The sequence below is a fragment of the Cyclopterus lumpus genome, chromosome 3, assembly GCF_009769545.1.
Source record: "Cyclopterus lumpus isolate fCycLum1 chromosome 3, fCycLum1.pri, whole genome shotgun sequence".
Lineage (NCBI taxonomy): Eukaryota > Metazoa > Chordata > Actinopteri > Perciformes > Cyclopteridae > Cyclopterus > Cyclopterus lumpus.
The window spans coordinates 14,246,352-14,264,857 of record NC_046968.1 but is presented as its reverse complement, the minus strand read 5'-3'; the positions used below and the strand labels follow the sequence as shown (position 1 = coordinate 14,264,857).

The window sequence follows — 18,506 nt, the reverse complement described above, 5'->3', positions numbered from 1 at the left end:
TTATTGATTAAACTAGAACTATTGGTCATTTTTCTTATTTTTAACCAAGGGTCCGGTGTTCCTTTTTGGTGTCTGCCTCGGGGTGGAAAGCGTTAGTAGATTGCATTAGAAGAATACAATAATTAGTTTGCTTAGAGTACATCATTATTATTATTACTATTTAATGGGGGATGGGCTAATGCTTAGAAATATACAATTTAAAGACAGTAAAAGAGTTTTACACTAAGCCTGTATGCCCAAGGGTTTTTCTTATTTAGCTTCCCCCTCCCATCTGTGTACAACATCTCACTCTAAAAATAGCTTTGCACCCGAGCAAGGAGCTGCACTTCCTCTGGTTTATTAAAAGCTTTATTTTGAGAGATTATACAACTCCAAGTCTGTGTGATTGTAAAATATATCTAGAGTGTATAGTTAGCAGCACGGTTACTCAATCATATGTTTTCATTTACTGAAAGTTGTAAATTACCCTTATTAGTGTGTACCACTGAATATACATGCATCTTATATTTCACAGGTGATATCATTTGCCTGTTTTAAGGTTATATCAGGTGTGAGGTTATTTTTCATGTGTTAAAAAGTGATTTTCAGTCTAAAATTGACATGGAACAGGGATGGGACGATCAACACTCAAAGCAGTCAATGGATTTCCAGTTTGTTTGTGAAATGAAAGGGAAAACTGCTAAGTGCACCTCGTCCCAAGTAAATATTTTTAAAAGCCAGACACAAGGAAATCATTATTTGCCACTCCACCCTTATACCTCTCTTACTGCCTCCTGATGTTTGGACAAAAACATTTGGAGCCAATGCAGGGAGAGTACCCAGAAAGGCATACAGAGAGGCCAGTATATATTGAGCTGCCTGCAGTCGTTTTGGTTTCTTTCACGGCAGTACAAGGTGTGCCACTGTGTGCTGTCACTGACCTCAGACATGGCACGTCTGGCCCTCACCGTCCTCCTCCTTCTTTGCTTCTCCTTGCTCCACTTCAGCTCCAGCGGTCCATCTCGCACCAGGAAGGCTGTGTCAACCCGTCAGTCTGGAGGTAACTATACACACACTTCTTGAATGACATGCTTGCCACCAATGCTCATCTGACCTGATGCTCTTGCCTCTTCGTGGAGATGCAGCTGCAGAAGAAGATGACGTGAAGTCCCAGCTTGAGAGGTTGTGGCTGGAGGTGAACTCACTGAAGGAGATGCAGGCGTTGCAGACAGGTACTACATTCACGAAGGATACAGTCAGAGGGGAGGACAGTGATAGATTATATTCACAAGCATTACTGCACTCCAGTGTGTTTGTAAGTAAATAAGAAATAAATTATGGGACAATGGTTGGAAATTATATTGTTATGATTTTAGGTTGTAATATAGATATATTATGGTGCTTTTTGCTCACTGTTACTTGTTATTTAAGCCAATGAGCCGCCATGAAAATGTGGACTTAAAATGTTGTGAACTTCTCAGTGTGCTCAGTCACCAGCAGAGAGCAGCAGCACTCTTATCAGCTATTACTTTATATACTAAAAGGTTGAATTGCACAAAGGGAATATTGTTAGTGACATACAAATTATATGGAACATAAAAAACATGAGAATTATTATTCTTATAATTGTGTGTATTTTTGTTTGTGTCTCTGTTTTAATACTTTAAGTTGATCATATGAAAATACTATATATGTATTTATTTATTGTTGTTTCTTATTTTGATTATTTTCCATTCTTGGCGAAGTAATTACTGACTAGTCAGACTGTGAATGCTCTATGAGTTATTGACTTTGGCTGCAAGAATTGGTACAAATTATGTTGGAGAAAAAGGGGGATTAAAAAAATACAGCAACAAAAAAAGATTAAATTACAATTCAATGCACTCATGTAAGTAAGTGCTTTGTGTTTTCAGTCTGTCTCCGTGGCATCAAAGCTGACAGGAAGTGTTATCTCACAATTGAGGAAACAAAACATTACCATGAAGCAAATGAAGACTGCATTGCACAAGGAGGAACTCTTGCAACGCCACGGGACGTGATGGAAAACAATGAACTAAGAGACTATGCAAAGAGGAGCGCTCCTGGATCCAAGGACTTCTGGATCGGTGTCGTAGACATAGTGAAAGAAGGCCAGTATGTTGATGTCAACAGCCTGCCAGTCAGCTACTTTAACTGGGACCGCTCCAAGAAGCAGCCCACAGGAACGAAGAGGGAGAGCTGTGTTGCTCTTTCCGTAGTTGCACAAGGAAAGTGGTACGATGAGGTGTGTCGCAACCTCAAAAAATACATCTGTGAATATGTTATTCCCTAAAGGCGACAAATAGGTTGTTGACAACTCGATGATCATTTATGCAGGTCATTCATTAAAAATGTGTTGTCAAATCTGTGCTAGTTCATAATGGAAACATGACTTGTATCATGACATTCATTTTATTCAAATAAGTCTCTATGGTTATTAACTAGGTTGCTAATTAGCTTTAGTACACAAGTAACTGTTATCATTAAATAATCAGGTGAAAGGTGATTTATGTTTGAGAACAGATCAGTCTACTTCATAATGACTTAAATCCTCAGGAGATGATCAAACCGCACAGGAATAAATTCTGGATGAAGTTAAATAAACAAAAATGTAAACTTTTGTTGTTTTGATACAACTATTTCATTTTGTAAACTTCAAACTGTCTTTTTTTCAGCGTTAAGTCTAATTTATTTATCATCAGTGTATTTAACATGTATACATTTGTATTCATTACCACCCGTGAGTTCCCCAGTTTACAACTTTACTGCTGACTACTTAACAGTACAATCTGAGCAAATATGGGTGTAGTTATTTACTCATGGGTATCATATCAATAATGGGAAGGGAAGCGATGTTCAACTGTTGGCTACAGCCTGACTATGAGGCCTAAGCGGCATAATGAAGCTCTGATGAAACTGGAGGTTGAGGCTCTTTAACCCTTCTCACCCCAAACCACATATGTTACCCCAGACGTAACTGCAACACTAACATTTAAAAACAGACTTTCATATAAAAACTACATAATTTGAAATATATCTAGATTTAATCTACCTGCTTTTTAAATGTAGGAGGAAACACCAACCACACAGAAAGAAGTGGAAACATGCAGAAAGGGATCCTTATCAAACATGGACCCTTCTGCTGTGAGGTGAAGATGTGAAATAATGTCAGTTCATATTCTGCTTTAGTGTTGCATATTTCCATAGTGCCAAAAAATGTAAATAAAATTCAAAAAAGACATAGATCAATTGTCACATAGTGCAACTGGGGCTTTAAGGGGGCCTTGAGTGTGTGGGGCACTGTGCTTGGTAAGCAATCCTATTATAGATGTGCTTTATGCATTTGATAGCATTGTTTACAGCAGTGCATGTAATGCAATGTGTTCTTTCACATTCACTGCAGGTTCTGTGCATGCAACCATTGACCATGCCCATCATTATCGCTCTCTCTATAGCACTCTATTTAATCATAAACAACTGCTGTGATCTGTGTGGATCAAAAACAATAAAACACACACACACACACATACACACACACACACACACACCGACGTCACACATCACGCACGATTGTCTGGATGGAATGTGACGCCAAAGCTCCCTGAGTGAAGTCTCGCGGAGTAAAACACCGGCCATCTTTCTCCATGTACAGCAGGGCACTTTGTGCTCGGGTAGTAGAACCGTGTTGCTCACTTTGATCACTTTTAGCAAGTTTAATTGTACTATCCAAGTATCACAACTTACTCCCAACGGGACACACACGATGTATGCGTTTCCCGCTGTGAAGTTTAGTCGCTGACACCCTCGTCCGGATAGATATTTGTCCAAACTGCCGCACGAATGGAAATGGTGCCTAACGAGGAGAACCAGTTCGTACCGAAAGAGGTGAGGTGATCGTAAAACCTGCCCGTGTTGAGGACCCGACCTCTGGACGTTAGTCAGCCTTGTAGACCTCGGCCATTATTGACGGCGACACTTTGGCACCACTTTGGGAGTGTTGGACGTTGGTGCATCACGTCGAGGCTAACTCTCCGCTAACAGCCGTTAGCCAAACACGACTCGGCCTGTCGTGACGCGGAGAACAGCGCTAAGCTAACAGCAGTTAGCGACTAGTTTATAGCTCAAACTAAGTGAGTGTAGGACGGCAGCTAAAGCTTTAGCGGGATCATCATCGAGTTACCTTTATGGTCACTGAGAACACACGAGTTGTTCAATTGTTGCGGTTGACATTGTGTTCTCCCTGGAAAACAGCAGACATTAGACGACATTAGCTCCCAGCTCGTGGAGTAAAGCCGTGAGCTCGTTAGGTGAATGACATCTCTGGCTCCAGATAATCCATTCGCTCCATGTTGTTGAAGTTGCTAAACACAAATGTAGCTAAATATCACCGTGGCTCAACCGGGACTGTCAGTTCCAAAGCAACGCTGACTAGTTGACACAGACGTCACTATGATTCCGTCTCCGTGTGTGCAGATTGTTTACATTATAACTTGTAGCCTCGCTGTTAACGTTAGCATAACATTAGCTGGTGAAATGAGCAAGCTAACGCTAATGTTAGCGGAGCTGACGGGCTAACGTGATTTATGCAGCTCCGCGTCACACAACAGTCACGTTCATGTTGTTTGGGTGTCCCTAATGTTCCCAGTACGACGTCCTTAATGCACTCGTTGGTCACGATGTTAACTTACTTGGCCTGCATTTCTCCTCGGTCTTTATCTTCGTACGGTATAATGAAACCATAGTCTGTTAATCTACGATGATGCTACGTTCTCATGTTTTCCATCCATGTAGAACATGAAATGGTTGTATTTTCTGTCCGCTGCATTAATGTTTTCCAGATGGTGTAATGGTTGCTGACATGTTTGCTCAGGACAGTGGCGATTTGACCCCCAAAAAACGTCCGACAGGATTACGTTACTATCTGTCATATGTTGTGTTCTCACACGACATCTATTGGGTTGCTCCAAATTATAATGGGAGGTTTTTATTTGATTGCATCTACATCAGCAGCAGGGTCAAACGTCATACTCAGGACTTCACTCGTTGATGTGACTGGTGGGACAATTGGGTTGGATTATGCACCACTGCACACTTATTAATTTACCGTGTAGCCTTTAGTTATACACGTATTCATTGATTATGGAGATACTCTAATTCAATTCTGCTGTAAAAGTATTTTTTTGTGACAAAATGGCTTGAGAATATGTGGAGGAAATAGGTTTATTTATCTATCTATAAATAAACATTGATTCTGTATGTAAACAGTTAATTACTTGTATTTTTTACATTTAACTGTCATACAGACTCGGGTGAAGTCTGTTCTTTAACAGCAATTTGCCTGTGGTTAATTGTTTTGTTTTTTCTCAACAAGATAATGAAATCAGCTGATCATTTACATGCATTGGACTACCCTTTCCTTTGGTAGACATGCTGGTAGGACAGGAACATAAAACCTAGTGAAATTGCACTTCCAGTATTTTACTTCTGTTGCTGAAATCAATGCCCAGTCAAATTTAATTGTCTTGTGGAAGAAAACAAGATCTCAAGTGTAGGTAATTTAAGCTGCAGTTTTGTGTTGGAAGGCAGCGGCGGTGTGATATAGTGGGATACCAGAGATCACCCGGTGCTCTCGGTTGATGCCATAGGTCCAATTAAATGAAATGCGTTTAAAGAGAGACACACTCGCACTTGAATGGCCTTGTGTTTGTGATAGAATTAGATTGATGTTGAACACATTATACCATCCTTTATGCTCTGTCATAATAACAACAACAACACCATATCGATCATCTTGGATTGTAGGATGCATATTTATCTGCTATAAAATGCACATTGCCACATTCTATTCGCTACAGTTCATAACGCTGTGATAGCATTATGTATGAAAAAGTTAAAGAAGGTAAATAATTTAAAATGTGTTGCATATTGATCTGTTTTTCTTGTACAAGTCTAAACGCGCTAAAACAAACTCAGTGAACATGTGATGTTTGCCAACACTATTACAATTTATTTATTGCCACCACTGGGAGGTCCTCTGTTTACATTGAAAGAGTGAGAGGCATTGTCTACCTACTTTATGTCTTGACTTTGCCAGGACGTCTATCTTCAAGTGGAAGCTAAAGCAAACTTGCATAAAAAACTCCTTGGTAGTTTTAACAGTTCCTTCCATTTCACTGCCATGCCGCCAATGGTCTCTAAACAAATCAGCAAAAACAGTACATTGTATTTATAGGATTTTATGGTTGGTGATATTTTACACTTTTTTGTTGTGCCATTTAGAATGAGTTACAGCTGTAAATATATACTGCCTGTGCTTTGCAGTACTTGTGGCTTCATGTCAGCACCTTGTGATTATATCCATGGTAAAAATAACCTTTAATCTCATAATACACTTGTGTGTTGTCAGCTGCAGCTACTCAATAGGGACCCGTCAGTCATATTTTGCCAAGAATCACATACCTCAAAAAGAGGCGGCACAAAAAACAGAATTATTTTAATATATTTCCTGTATTTCCTGTATTTTTTTTTTTTTGTCACCCTTGTCACCAGCAAAGAGTTGATTATAAACAATATAGGTGTGAGCATACAAGTCTGATGTAATTTAGACAGGCATGTTTTCCAACTTACTTCATTTTTTCCACTCAAACTATCTCCATTAGGGTGTGTTTTGGAGTTGCAGACAAAGTATTTTTGATGAGATCAAGAGGATTTCTCAGGTAGCCTTGTGTTTGTTATGTGTGAGAGTCAATGCATGGTGTTAAATAGATGCATGAAGCAGCACCATGATGACATTCTTCAGGAGTCGGCTTTGCAAATGACAGCTTTATCCAACACAAAAGACATGCAATAATACAATGATAATAAAAAAACATAAATACCCATATCAACACACTACAACTGTATCATTGTTTATGTAATAGTTTAGTAATTTTATGAATTATACAGTCTACTTGATAAGAGATCTGTCTTAAGCAAAATCCTATTAAACCGTGAGAAAACGCAAAGATAGAAGAGAAAATGTGAGTTGCTTTTGCAATGTGTCACTGAGATGAGCGCCTGCTTGTCACCAAACGGTTTGTATTATTTCAAAGAATATCTTTCTTTTCTGTCATTGGCAAGAAAATCCAGCACATACATTACTGTGTAGTTGTTTTTAGATATCCAGTTGTATCTTTCCCAGAAATGTAACTTAACTTGTACCAAGTAGGACATATTTGTACTGAGGCGTGACGTAAGATGGTGTTTTTTTTATTTTCTACACTGGCGTGTTTCTGACGATGACATTTGTTGCACAGCCTTACTAACCATTTATTCCAACACTTAACTTTTCACCAGTGCACGGTGCTTACTCACAAACGCAGAATGAAAATGTAGTCCAAATACATCATGCTGATGTTTTTTCCGTTCTTGATTTGCAGATCCAAAATGCAGCTGAGGAGCCCAGGGTGCTGTGTATCATACAGGACATCACCAGTGGCAAAGACAATCAATGAGCGTCTGACCCTCAACCTGCCTTCTTCCCACCACCCTCTCCAAACTCTATGACGATGTTGCCCACAAAGCGGGATATGTGAAAGCCACTTTTGACCTTGCTTGGGGAAATACACCGGACATGGTTAGGAAATTAATTAATCCAACCAGTGACTTATGATGATGAGGTGGTTACCTTTAACACTGTGATCTCAAGGACTATAGGCTTCGGTCTTTATCATTTTATTACCTTGTTTTTGTATATTGTACACCATAAGTCGCTTTTTAGTTTTTTCAAAAATGTGATCATATTTCTGCAGGTAGTGATAGTGTGGGCTCCATCATAACTCTGACAGCTTGATGGTGTAACTGGAGCAAAGGGTCAGTTGGCCAAAACAATATGAATTTATTCAGTCTAATAGCCTAATCTTTATGTGCAACTGAAGAAATACCCGGTTTAAAGAGAATTAATAAAAAATCGGCTCATCATTCAAACGTTAATTTAGAATTTAAATGTCAACATTATTAATGAAGCTTCCAACTATTTGGTACACCCTTACTACTCCCTTTTCTTAAATGAGCACAAGCTAATCCTGCTGTTGACCCAGGGCAAAGCCCAGGTGCCGTCTCTGTTGTTATGTCACTGAGTAGGTCAGTGGATTAAGCTGTTGTTATGTTATGTTTCCACTGCAGCACTTTACTTGTTGTCCTCCGCTCGCCTGGGAGAAAGTCAGTATTGCATATAAGCTTTGCTCACATGTTGGCTTTAAGCTACTTTCATCGTATGCGCCAACACAGAGAATTTGCTGTTGAAAATGAGTTCAGTGGGTATTTCTGTTTCCCTGTGAGTTTCTCCAGTTTGTAGACTTGTTTTCAATGTTTTTGTCGCTGTTTTTGGCATTTTCAAAGGATTGTTGTTTTCATGTGAGTTTTTGTTTTTACTCTGCCTCCCTCTAGGCACCACTGGACCACAGCAGTACAATGTCCCTCTCAGATTCTAGTTTTGAGCCTGGTGGTAAGAAGAATTTCCTCCAGCTCACAGACAAAGATGGCGAGCAGCCCCAGATTGCATCGGTAATATATTTTTGCTGCACAGTCAGATTGTTTTTGGAAACCTGAAACTACGGTTATTTGATAAAAATGTATCTCTCTGTGTGCTTGTGTGTGTGTGCAGGATGAGGCGGGAACAGCAGACAGCAGTGGACTAGATGACGTTTCCAAGGAGCGGTTTATTGGGCCCCTGGCTAGAGACAGCACTGCAGGCTGCAGTGGTGACTACAGCAGTCCATCTTACTCCTACTCGTCCATCCTCAACAAATCTGAAACGGGTGAGGTTTTGTTCCCTATTGAATGTGTGACGTTACTCCTTTTTATACAACCCCAACAGTCCTCTTACTTTTTGTCTCTCCCGCCCCCCTCATCATCGTAGGTTACGTGGGCTTGGTCAACCAAGCTATGACCTGCTATTTGAACAGTCTTCTACAAACACTGTTCATGACCCCGGAGTTCAGAAATGCGCTCTACAAGTAAGAAACTACGCTCGTAGAAATCGTTGGAAGTTTTCCTTGCGAAGTTGCGACGTCTAAAATTCTTGTATAACTTCTGTCCAACTTTAGCTGGGAGTTTGAGGAGACTGAAGAGGATCCAGTCACCAGTATACCACACCAATTGCAAAGGCTGTTTGTTCTGCTGCAGACTACTAAGAAACGGGCAATCGAGACCACTGATGTGACGCGGAGCTTCGGGTGGGACAGCAGCGAGGGTGAGCTTTGCACTCTTGTGACTTGACTCACAGGGCTTGTCTGTGTGTTTGTGTGAAAGGAGAAACCTTGTGCTTCTGTATCTGTACTTCAATTATTCCTCTTGTGCGCTTGTCTTTTAGCTTGGCAGCAGCATGATGTCCAGGAGCTGTGCAGGGTCATGTTTGATGCCCTGGAGCAAAAGTGGAAGCAGACAGAGCAGGTGGGAGAAAACAAAATGTTTTCCGAAAGATTAATTAGAAATTAATAAAATCCCCCCCCCTCCCCCACCCCATAATTGAAACAAAAGACCTACTGTGGTAAATGTGAAATGGGCCGTGAAATGTGAAATGGGCCTGTCTTCTTATCTCAGTAGTGAATTATAAACAGCAAACAGTTAATCCAGTGTGCACATTTACAACCATGTGGTCTGTACTCATGAGCTCCTAGTTAGCAAATATGTCTGAGCCCCAATTAACAAAGTACACAAGTAAATAGGGGTGCAACAGATCAGAAAATTTGCAGTTCGGATCGGATCACGGTTTTGAGGCTCGGCTCGGATCAGCAGAACAAAAGGGAAGCTAATATAACTTTTGTAGATGCCCTGCTTACGCTGTATTACAGCAGCAGTTTTATTACAGCAGCTGTTTTATTACAGCATCTGGTATGCAAAGTCCTAAAAAAAAATATTTAAACTACTCTGAAATGTAAATGTTATCCTATTCCATTTTTATAATAATCTATAGTGGTTGTGAGAAACACACAATTTACATGGTAATAAAATAATTTATTACTGAATATGGGCTGGTAACGAGCAGCAGTAAACATTTATTTCACGCTGATGGTTAAACTCTTCGCAGTGAGGTTTTTTGTCGATTTTCAAAGTTGCTTTTGATGTAGTCGATGTATCTATTTTTACACAGCAATATTTGCATGTAACAGGGTGGGAAGATTTTGTAGTCCAAACAAATGCCGTATTGTTAACAGTAAAACATGGCTGAGAAGGCCTGACTGTCATGCCTGCCTATCCTCAGGCTGACCTGATCAACCAGCTGTACCAGGGGAAGCTGAAGGATTATGTCCGTTGTCTGGAGTGTGGCTATGAGAGCTGGAGGGTTGATACTTACCTGGACATTCCTCTTGTGATCAGACCCTTCGGAGCCAGCCAGGCCTATGGCAGTGTGGTGTGTTGTCTGTCTCCTTCTTTTAAACATTTAACACATTGGTCGCAAAGACTTAAGCAACACTCATCCCCTGTCTGGGATTTACAATTGTATTAAGGCTGCCTTTTTGATTCAGTACTTTTATGTCAATTAAGTATTTTCTAAATGGACCTGAACCTATTTTTATGGCACAGGAAGAGGCTTTGCAGGCATTCATCCAACCAGAAACTCTAGATGGGCCCAACCAGTACTACTGTGAACGCTGCAATAAGAAATGTGACGCCCGAAAGGTGAGCACATGGAAAATGTGACATGTGACTCGTGTTCAGTGAAGAAGTTGTTGACCTGTCTTCTTTGATAAACGCTTCTCTTCACAGGGCCTGAGATTTCTGCACTTCCCTTACCTGCTGACACTACAGCTGAAGCGGTTTGATTTTGACTACACCACGATGCATCGCATCAAGCTTAATGACCGCATGACTTTCCCTGAGGAGCTCGACATGAGTCCATTCATCGATGTGGAAGATGAGGTGAGCAGAAATGGCTGTACTTGCTTCTATCCCTATTTCTGATTTACATCATATTAATACCCACAAATGATTATCCTTCTATCGCCGATCAACCATAAATAACATCACTTGATCGCAAGCTACACTTAGATAAAGAATTGTCTAAAGCACCCAACTTTCATGTGTTTTTATATCAGCAATTTAACTCCTCAATTATTGTTTTTGAAATTGCCTCCTCTCTAGAAATCGCCTCAGACAGAGAGCTGCACTGACAGCGGAGCAGAGAATGAAGGCAGTTGCCACAGCGACCAGATGAGCAACGATTTCTCCACCGATGATTGTGTGGATGAAGGCATATGCTTGGACAGCACCGGCAGCACTGAGAGGGTGTTGAAGCCAAAGGTACTCATCTTGGATGCTCACTTTATAGATAGTGTTGTTTGTTCTTAATATCCTTGGTTACTTAACTTTGATTCAATTCAATTTATTTGCATTGCCCAAATTCACAAATTTGCCTCGGAAGGCTTTACAATCTGTACAGCATACGACACCCTCTGTCTCAGAATCGGAAAAGGAATAACTATGGGTAACTACGGGTGTCCTGATCAAGGTTTTAGGCCGTGAAAGCTTAACTGGGAGAATTTGTTGCGATCAGCCTATATATGAATCTTAGATGAGGGCATATCAGTTGCATGTTGTTGTTGTTGTTGTTGCAGAATACCACTTGATTGTTGCTTTAGTATGAACAAAACGCTGTTCTGTCTATTCTCAGAGCTTGCCAACCTTTGAGCTGTTCTCCGTCATGGTCCATTCTGGGAGCGCTGCAGGTGGTCACTACTACGCCTGCATCAAATCCTTCAGTGATGGCCAGTGGTACAGCTTCAACGATCAGCACGTTAGCAAGGTCAGCCTCCACTTGAGGAACCTGTTTTGTCCTCCCGCAGCTCTTAAATGTCAGTGAAAATGACTCAGCAGAGAGATGTATATCTGTGTTAGGTAGTTGATACTAAACTTAGCAAACAATACTTGTCATCATAACATTGGTAGTGTCCGTTCAATCATTTAGTAAGTTTCTGTGTATATCTGGGGCAGATCACCCAAGAAGATATCAGGAAGACATACGGGGGGTCCTCGGGGAGCAGAGGCTATTATTCCAGTGCCTTTGCAAGGTGAGTTGTCTCTTGTAACACGAGACAACTTTCATGTTTTTTTGTTTTTTAACCAATAGACCATTTATTTGACAGCAAGAACTGTATTTTCTCTCCATAGAGACATTCATTAACAATACATCTTTTTTTCTCTCATCAGCTCTACAAATGCATATATGCTGATTTATAGATTGAAGGATCCCTCAAGGAATGCAAGTAAGCAATTAAATCTGCTATGGGTAATGCCAAAATGACTAACTATTGTTCTGTAATGTGCCTCACACCTCTAGAAACCACACCAGTACATCCCTTAAATGTAGCATGCTTATGCAGATGTTTTTAATATTTAGAAATATAATCTCACTGTTTCTATTATTAGGGTTGCCTTGAATGTGAAGGTCATAGAATTAGTATACAGTTTCAATGTGTACCCTGTCTGTCCTGCCTGCAGAGTATTTAGTTGCAGAAGACTTCCCAGAGCACATAAAGAGTTTGGTTCTGAGGGAGAAAGAGTCTGAAGAGCAGGAAAAGCGACAGCGGGAGATTGAGCGCAACACTTGCAAGGTACATGGTTCCTGTTAGATTGGTTCAAGGTCTATTGTTTTTCTTCTGAATGAGGATCAGTTGACGAGTTGCCTCTCTTGTGAAACAACTTTAACTATTATTGTTCTCTTGCTTTTTACCTCCAGATAAAGCTTTTCTGCATGCATCCTGTAAAGATGATGACGGAGAGCAAGCTGGAAGTACACAAGGACAAAACTCTTAAAGAAGCAACAGAAATGGCCTACAAGGTTTGTTGGTTCATGATCTGTCTTCACCATCTGATTTTAAAAACAACATAACTAATCAGTATAATCATTTTCAGCAGCTGACCGTTGATTTTGACACAACTGTGTATGTTCTGTACCTCAGATGATGGAGCTGGAGGGAGTAGCGTCTCTGGACTGCTGCCGCTTGGTAAAGTACGATGAGTTCCACGAGTACCTGGAACGCTCCTATGAAGGTGAGGAGGACACACCGATGGGCCTGCTGCTTGGAGGAATCAAGTCCTCGTATATGTTCGACCTCCTGCTCGAGACCCGCAAACCAGAGCAAGTGTTCCAGCCTTACAAACCTGGAGGTCAGTGGCTTGCTACTGTTGCGTCATACTCGCCTTGTTTCACATATACATATACGCGGTACTTGGTGCAACACAAGTATTTGTAAGTAGTTACCTCTGCTCTATTGTCTTGTTAATCCCATGATTCATGATGATGTAGACGCACTACACTATGCAGACCAACTCTGATAGTTAGGAGTTAATTGACTGTACACCAATGATGGATGTAGATTTTCAGAATACAAAGCAAATTAATGTAATAGCTTTATGTCTGTGGGTGTGCTGCTGATTGCTTTCAGAGGTGATGGTGAAGGTTCATGTTGTGGATCTGAAGAGTGAGACCATCGCCACTCCAATCAGTGTTCGGGCGTACTTGAACCAGACGATCACTGAATTCAAACAGCTTATTGCACAGGTGTCCTACTCTCCTCCGTTCCATCCCTGCATCAACTCTTTATCTTAAACATAAACAGAATTGTGAAATACATTTAGTACATTAGCTGTGAGAATGTGAGCTCAGACTTCAGCCTTATGTATGCGTTTCTTCCTAGGCGGCAGGGCTTTCTGCAGAAACCATGCGTGTCGTCCTAGAGCGCTGCTATAATGACCTGCGGCTCCTGTATGTTCCCAACAAGACACTGAAAGCTGAGGGGTTCTTCAGGAGTAACAAGGTCCCCACATTTTATTTGAATTCTCACTTTTGTACTTCCACGTGTTTCCATCTGGTTTTGTATCAGACAGTCACACTTCTAAACAAGATTAAGCTTGAGTTTGATCCGTTTCTCATTTTGCTTTTCATCAGGTTTTTGTAGAGAGCTCCGAGTCGACGGATCATCAGGTTGCTTTTACTGAGTCACTCTTGTGGAAACTGTTGGATCGTCACGGGAATACGATCCGGCTCTTGGTCTTACTCCCTGAGCAGTCTCCTGGTACCTTGGCCAACAGGACTCTTTGCCAAAAAGTAGGAGGTGACTCTGGTGTGCCCTTTGAGGGATCAACGGGTAACAGGAAATCTGTAGAGGTCATTGAGGAGAGCACAGACAAGTTAAAGAATCTGTCTCAACAGCAGCAAGGCTCCAGCACTAGTGACAGCCAGAAAAGCTCTGACGCCAGCGACTTTGAACATATCGAATCCCCGACCCAAGAGGCTGACTCAAACGCTTCGCTCTGTGTGGCTGCAGACAACAGAGAATTAGAGAACCGGATCAGGGCCACCGCTGGTGGCAGCAGCGGCGCCTCCTCTGACCCTGACAACCACTTTGCCAGTGAGGAGCGCTCTGACTCTGAAGTGAACAATGACCGCAGCACCAGCTCAGTGGACAGCGACATCCTGAGCTCCAGCCACAGTAGTGACACACTGTGCAATGCAGACAGCGGGCCCATACAGCTGGCTAACGGCTTGGACTCGCACAGCATCACAAGTAGCCGTCGCTCCAAAGCCCATGAGGGCAAAAAAGAGACCTGGGACACTGCTGAGGAAGACTCTGGAACGGACAGCGAGTATGATGACAATGGGAAGAGCAAGGCAGAGGCACAGTACCTGTACTTCAGAGCAGAGCCTTGTTCTCAAGACGACTCCTCATCGGATGCACAAAAATGTATGAACCTTCTATTTATGATGCAGTTAAAAAGATTATTATTCATCCTTAAGTAAGAAAAACTAATTCAAATTAACAGATGCAGGCATAATGACTACGTTTTTGCAGAACTTGATTGTCTTTGTATTGACGGCAATGTGCAAAGTGAAATCTGTTCATCAGTGTTTCTTTCCTCAAAGGGGGCATGACATGTGACCGTATGTTTGATTGTTGTTTATTGTGATCGGATCCAGGTTTAGTGGTTCATGTGGACAAGAGAATAACGTTGGCAGCATTTAAACTGAACCTGGAGCCGTACGTGGGAGTCGCCTCCACCCAGTTCAAGGTGTTTCGTGTATACGCCAACAACCAGGAGTTTGAGAGCGTACGGCTCAATGAAACGCTCTCATCATTCTCCGATGATAACAAGGTCAGAAGCAGTTTTAGAACATTTGAGACGTTTCTGTTAAGAGTGAGACAATACTTGACTTGTACGTGTAATTGCTTCCCATAGATAACTATTCGATTAGGAAGAGCACTGAAAAAGGGTGAATACAGAGTGAAAGTGTATCAACTACTAGTGAATGAACCAGAGGTAAGAACTGTCACCATGCTCCAGAAGATTGTTGCAGAATGACCTGACTAAGTCGCTGAATGTTGTAATCGCAAATATTGACTGTGTCCATGCTTGTGTTTCCCAGCCCTGTAAGTTCCTTGTGGACACGGTGTTCGCCAAGGGCATGACTGTCAGACAGTCTAAAGAGGAGCTGCTCCCTCAGTTGAAAGAGCAGTGCAAGCTTGACCTCAGCATTGACAGGTGAGACTTTGTTACTACACATTGTTTAAAAGCAAAACATACAACGCTTAGGTGTTTATCAACAGTGTGTGTTTAGTGTTCGTCTCAGGAAAAAGACATGGAAGAACCCAGGCACGGTGTTTCTGGACTATCATGTCTATGAAGAAGACATCAGCATCTCCTCCAACTGGGAAGTTTTCCTGGAGGTTCTCAATGGTAATTCTCATTTTGCTGTTTCTTTCAAACTACTTAAATGTATTTTATAATAAAGGAAAACATTTTGTGCCATGGAACTTTTAAATTATTTATTTGGCTATTGCTAAGAAAAGCCACTTTTTCACTTTGAGACTTAAGGAAATGTCACAAAGATGAAATTATTACTTGGTCATAATTGTTGTTGGAAGCCCAGAACATGAAGCTACAAATGTGAGCGGATAACATTAGTAGTAGAGAGAAGAGAAACGTGTTCTTTCTCAAGGTGAAATAATAATAATAATGTACTTGGTCTGTTATGATCCGTTTCCCAGAACCGGAGAAGATGAAGTCCATGTCGCAGCTGGCCATCCTGACCCGGAGATGGAGCCCCACTACAATGAAGCTGGGGCCCTTCCAGGAAGTTATTCTGGAGAGCAGCAGTGTAGAAGAACTCAAGGAGAAGGTATGTCTGTGTTCTGCTGGGTGGTTTCACTGTTTGTTTCATCATTTATTCTTATCAAAGGTTCAATTTGTCTAACTATGACAAAAACAATTGCAGTATTGTCATCCGGTTCCACCAACAATGAACACCAAAATGCAGAAAAAGCCACAGATTAAAAAAAAAAAAAAAGAACATGAAGCTATGTTTGATGATATTATTGAAATGAATTGCTTGATCATAAAATAGTCCAAGTACCATTCATCCACCTTGTGTTTGCTTTCCCTCCGTTTGCAGCTTAGTGAAATGAGCAATATTCCTCTCGAAAACCTGGAGTTTGCAAAGGTAGGCGAGATGCAGTACTTCACACAGGACACATTTTTTTCTTCTAATGTTTCTTTAATCTCCCATCTTCTAAACTATTGACTGAGAATCCATCTGTCGGTTCTGTGCAGGGTCGGGGAACATTTCCTTGTGATATTTCCGTGTTAGAGATCCATCAGGATCTGGACTGGAACCCTAAGGTGTCGACTCTTAACGTGTGGCCTCTGTACATCTGTGACGACGGAGCTGTGGTATTCTACAGGTACAATAATTAGTCCACCTTCAAGTACCAATTGATGTTTCTTTTCCAGTCCTCAGACACACTTTGGTGTCAAGCAGTAATATGTTTTACTAGAGTACCAGATTTCAGTTGCGAGCACACGCTTCTTAACCATTTTCTGGTGACTTGAGACAGGCGGTCACTTTAAATGAACATTACTGTGGTGTTTGTGCAGGGCCAGCACAGAGGAACCTATGGCGCTGTCGGACGAGGAGCGTAGTGAGCTGATGAAGAAGGAGAGCAGCCGTCTGCTTAAGACTGGACACCGTGTCAGCTACTCTCCACGCAAGGAGAAGGCCCTCAAGATCTACCTGGACGGAGGCCCTGTCAAGGACTCGGGCCAGGACTGAGGCACTGAGTACCGCTCCTCGTTATCTGGATCATGTGGCTGCTGCAGCAGAGCAACCAGGCTACGGGACTCAGTCTGGGTGTCGGGCCTGATAGTGACTTGAACATCAAGCAGCGGTGTGAGGCTGACGTGCTCTCATCCTCAACTCTGAGCCCCAGGACTGGCTCAGAAACCCTATTGTGCACTATAGTGTATTGTACTGTACAGTTTAAAGGGAAGTACAACAGCTATTGAATACAGACAAGATCATGAAATACTGTATAGACAAATCAATTGAACGTAAAAGCTCCAGAAATGGATGCAGTGATATTAGGACTGTGAAACTGGGCTGTAAAGCGTCCATCCTGTCTATTGAAGTCTGCCGTCTCCTTTCACGTCGGTCCCTTTTACTCTCACTGCATTTCTCATCCTGTTTCAGGAATAGTGTTTATTCTGACTCCTCTGTGACTGTCATGTCATATGCTCGCACTCCATGAGCACTGCCCTCTCATAGACATAATTCTTATCATACATTGCTTACCTTCCTTTTAAATACTTTAGAACCAACAGCACACTCAACCAATAACTTCTTATCCAGCCTTCCTCGGTCTCACCTCTTCTGGTGAGGCAGACCTCCGTCTCAGTGACTTTGACAACTTCATTCACAAGATTTGATTCATCCAAAAGGCAACAATTATGAACTTTCTGCTCCTCTATTAGCCAGAGTAATGTGCTGATATGAGTTGTCCTTACTGCTGCTCTTTGTGCTTTATAGGAGCTTTACCTTTTTGTTGCATCACTTCCACTAGATTTAATAATACATGGCTATTGGTGGTCCTGTAATACAAAGTACAATGAAACGAAACCAAGTATGTTAAGAATCTTCTTGTTTTTGTTGTTTGTAGATTATTATTTTGCTCCAGCCGTAACCATTCAGTCAGGTCTTGAGAGGCAAACATCTGCTGTCAGTATTAACTTTTAGTTTAGGAAGTGGACTTCTTTGTCTGTTTGTTAGTTGTTGTTTTTTTGCACCATGTGAATTAGGGGTACATCTCTAGTGTGTGCGTGTGGTGTGTGTGTGTGTGTGTGTGTGTGCGGGGTGTACTGAGGAGAGGGAGCTCTCTGGGGTTTAGCAGAAGGCGTGAGGTTGTTTTTGGTGCTTCTCCCTGCTGCTGCTTGATAGACTGACACCAGAGGGTGTAGAAAGCCCGATGGACTCGTCAGTCTGCCCGGGCAACTGGTTTAAATACTGAGTCTCAGCATCCCGGCCCCGCTGGGATCCTGATGCTGCCACCAGCTATTCACTGTAGAAATGCCAAGATCTTTTTTTTTTTTTTTTTCTTCTTCCTTTTTTGTTGTTTATTTCTTTGAAATTTAAATCCTGTGTGAAAATAGTAAAAGATGATTTTAGAAATTAATTAAAATGCTTCTTTTTGTCATAA

General features: G+C 41.6%; 2 protein-coding genes and 1 long non-coding RNA gene across 4 annotated transcripts in view; 2 read left to right on the top strand and 1 right to left on the bottom strand.

Annotated features, from left to right (window-relative positions):
- Positions 1–4,584, bottom strand: part of LOC117747923 — a 13,480-nt gene extending 8,896 nt beyond the window's left edge. Inside the window, exons 1-3 of the long non-coding RNA XR_004611503.1 lie at positions 4,178–4,584; positions 1,094–1,214; positions 921–1,015 (exon numbers count right to left, since the gene is read on the bottom strand). This is a non-coding gene — a long non-coding RNA (uncharacterized LOC117747923). The remainder of the gene's footprint in view (positions 1–920; positions 1,016–1,093; positions 1,215–4,177) is intronic.
- On the top strand, positions 778–2,578 carry clec3a (C-type lectin domain family 3, member A). Of its 2 annotated transcripts, none has more exons than XM_034557420.1 (3): positions 778–1,039; positions 1,119–1,211; positions 1,893–2,578. In XM_034557420.1, exons 1-3 carry the CDS (start codon positions 928–930, stop codon positions 2,288–2,290), a joined length of 603 nt encoding a protein of 200 aa, XP_034413311.1. In that variant the 5' UTR covers positions 778–927; the 3' UTR covers positions 2,291–2,578. The 2 variants fall into 2 exon arrangements, with proteins under 2 accessions (XP_034413311.1, XP_034413319.1); XM_034557428.1 differs by having other exon boundaries at positions 782–1,039; positions 1,125–1,211.
- Positions 3,838–18,506, top strand: usp47 (ubiquitin specific peptidase 47). The gene is given in 30 exon segments (XM_034557388.1): positions 3,838–3,882; positions 7,416–7,472; positions 7,474–7,518; positions 7,520–7,612; positions 8,425–8,541; positions 8,642–8,795; positions 8,897–8,993; positions 9,084–9,229; positions 9,350–9,429; positions 10,241–10,390; positions 10,564–10,659; positions 10,747–10,899; positions 11,122–11,280; positions 11,651–11,782; positions 11,971–12,047; positions 12,187–12,242; positions 12,478–12,590; positions 12,716–12,817; positions 12,939–13,146; positions 13,425–13,540; positions 13,677–13,796; positions 13,928–14,723; positions 14,957–15,132; positions 15,217–15,297; positions 15,404–15,519; positions 15,596–15,714; positions 16,026–16,156; positions 16,430–16,477; positions 16,588–16,718; positions 16,912–18,506. Coding segments are annotated over 30 exon segments (4,089 nt in total). The 3' UTR covers positions 17,087–18,506.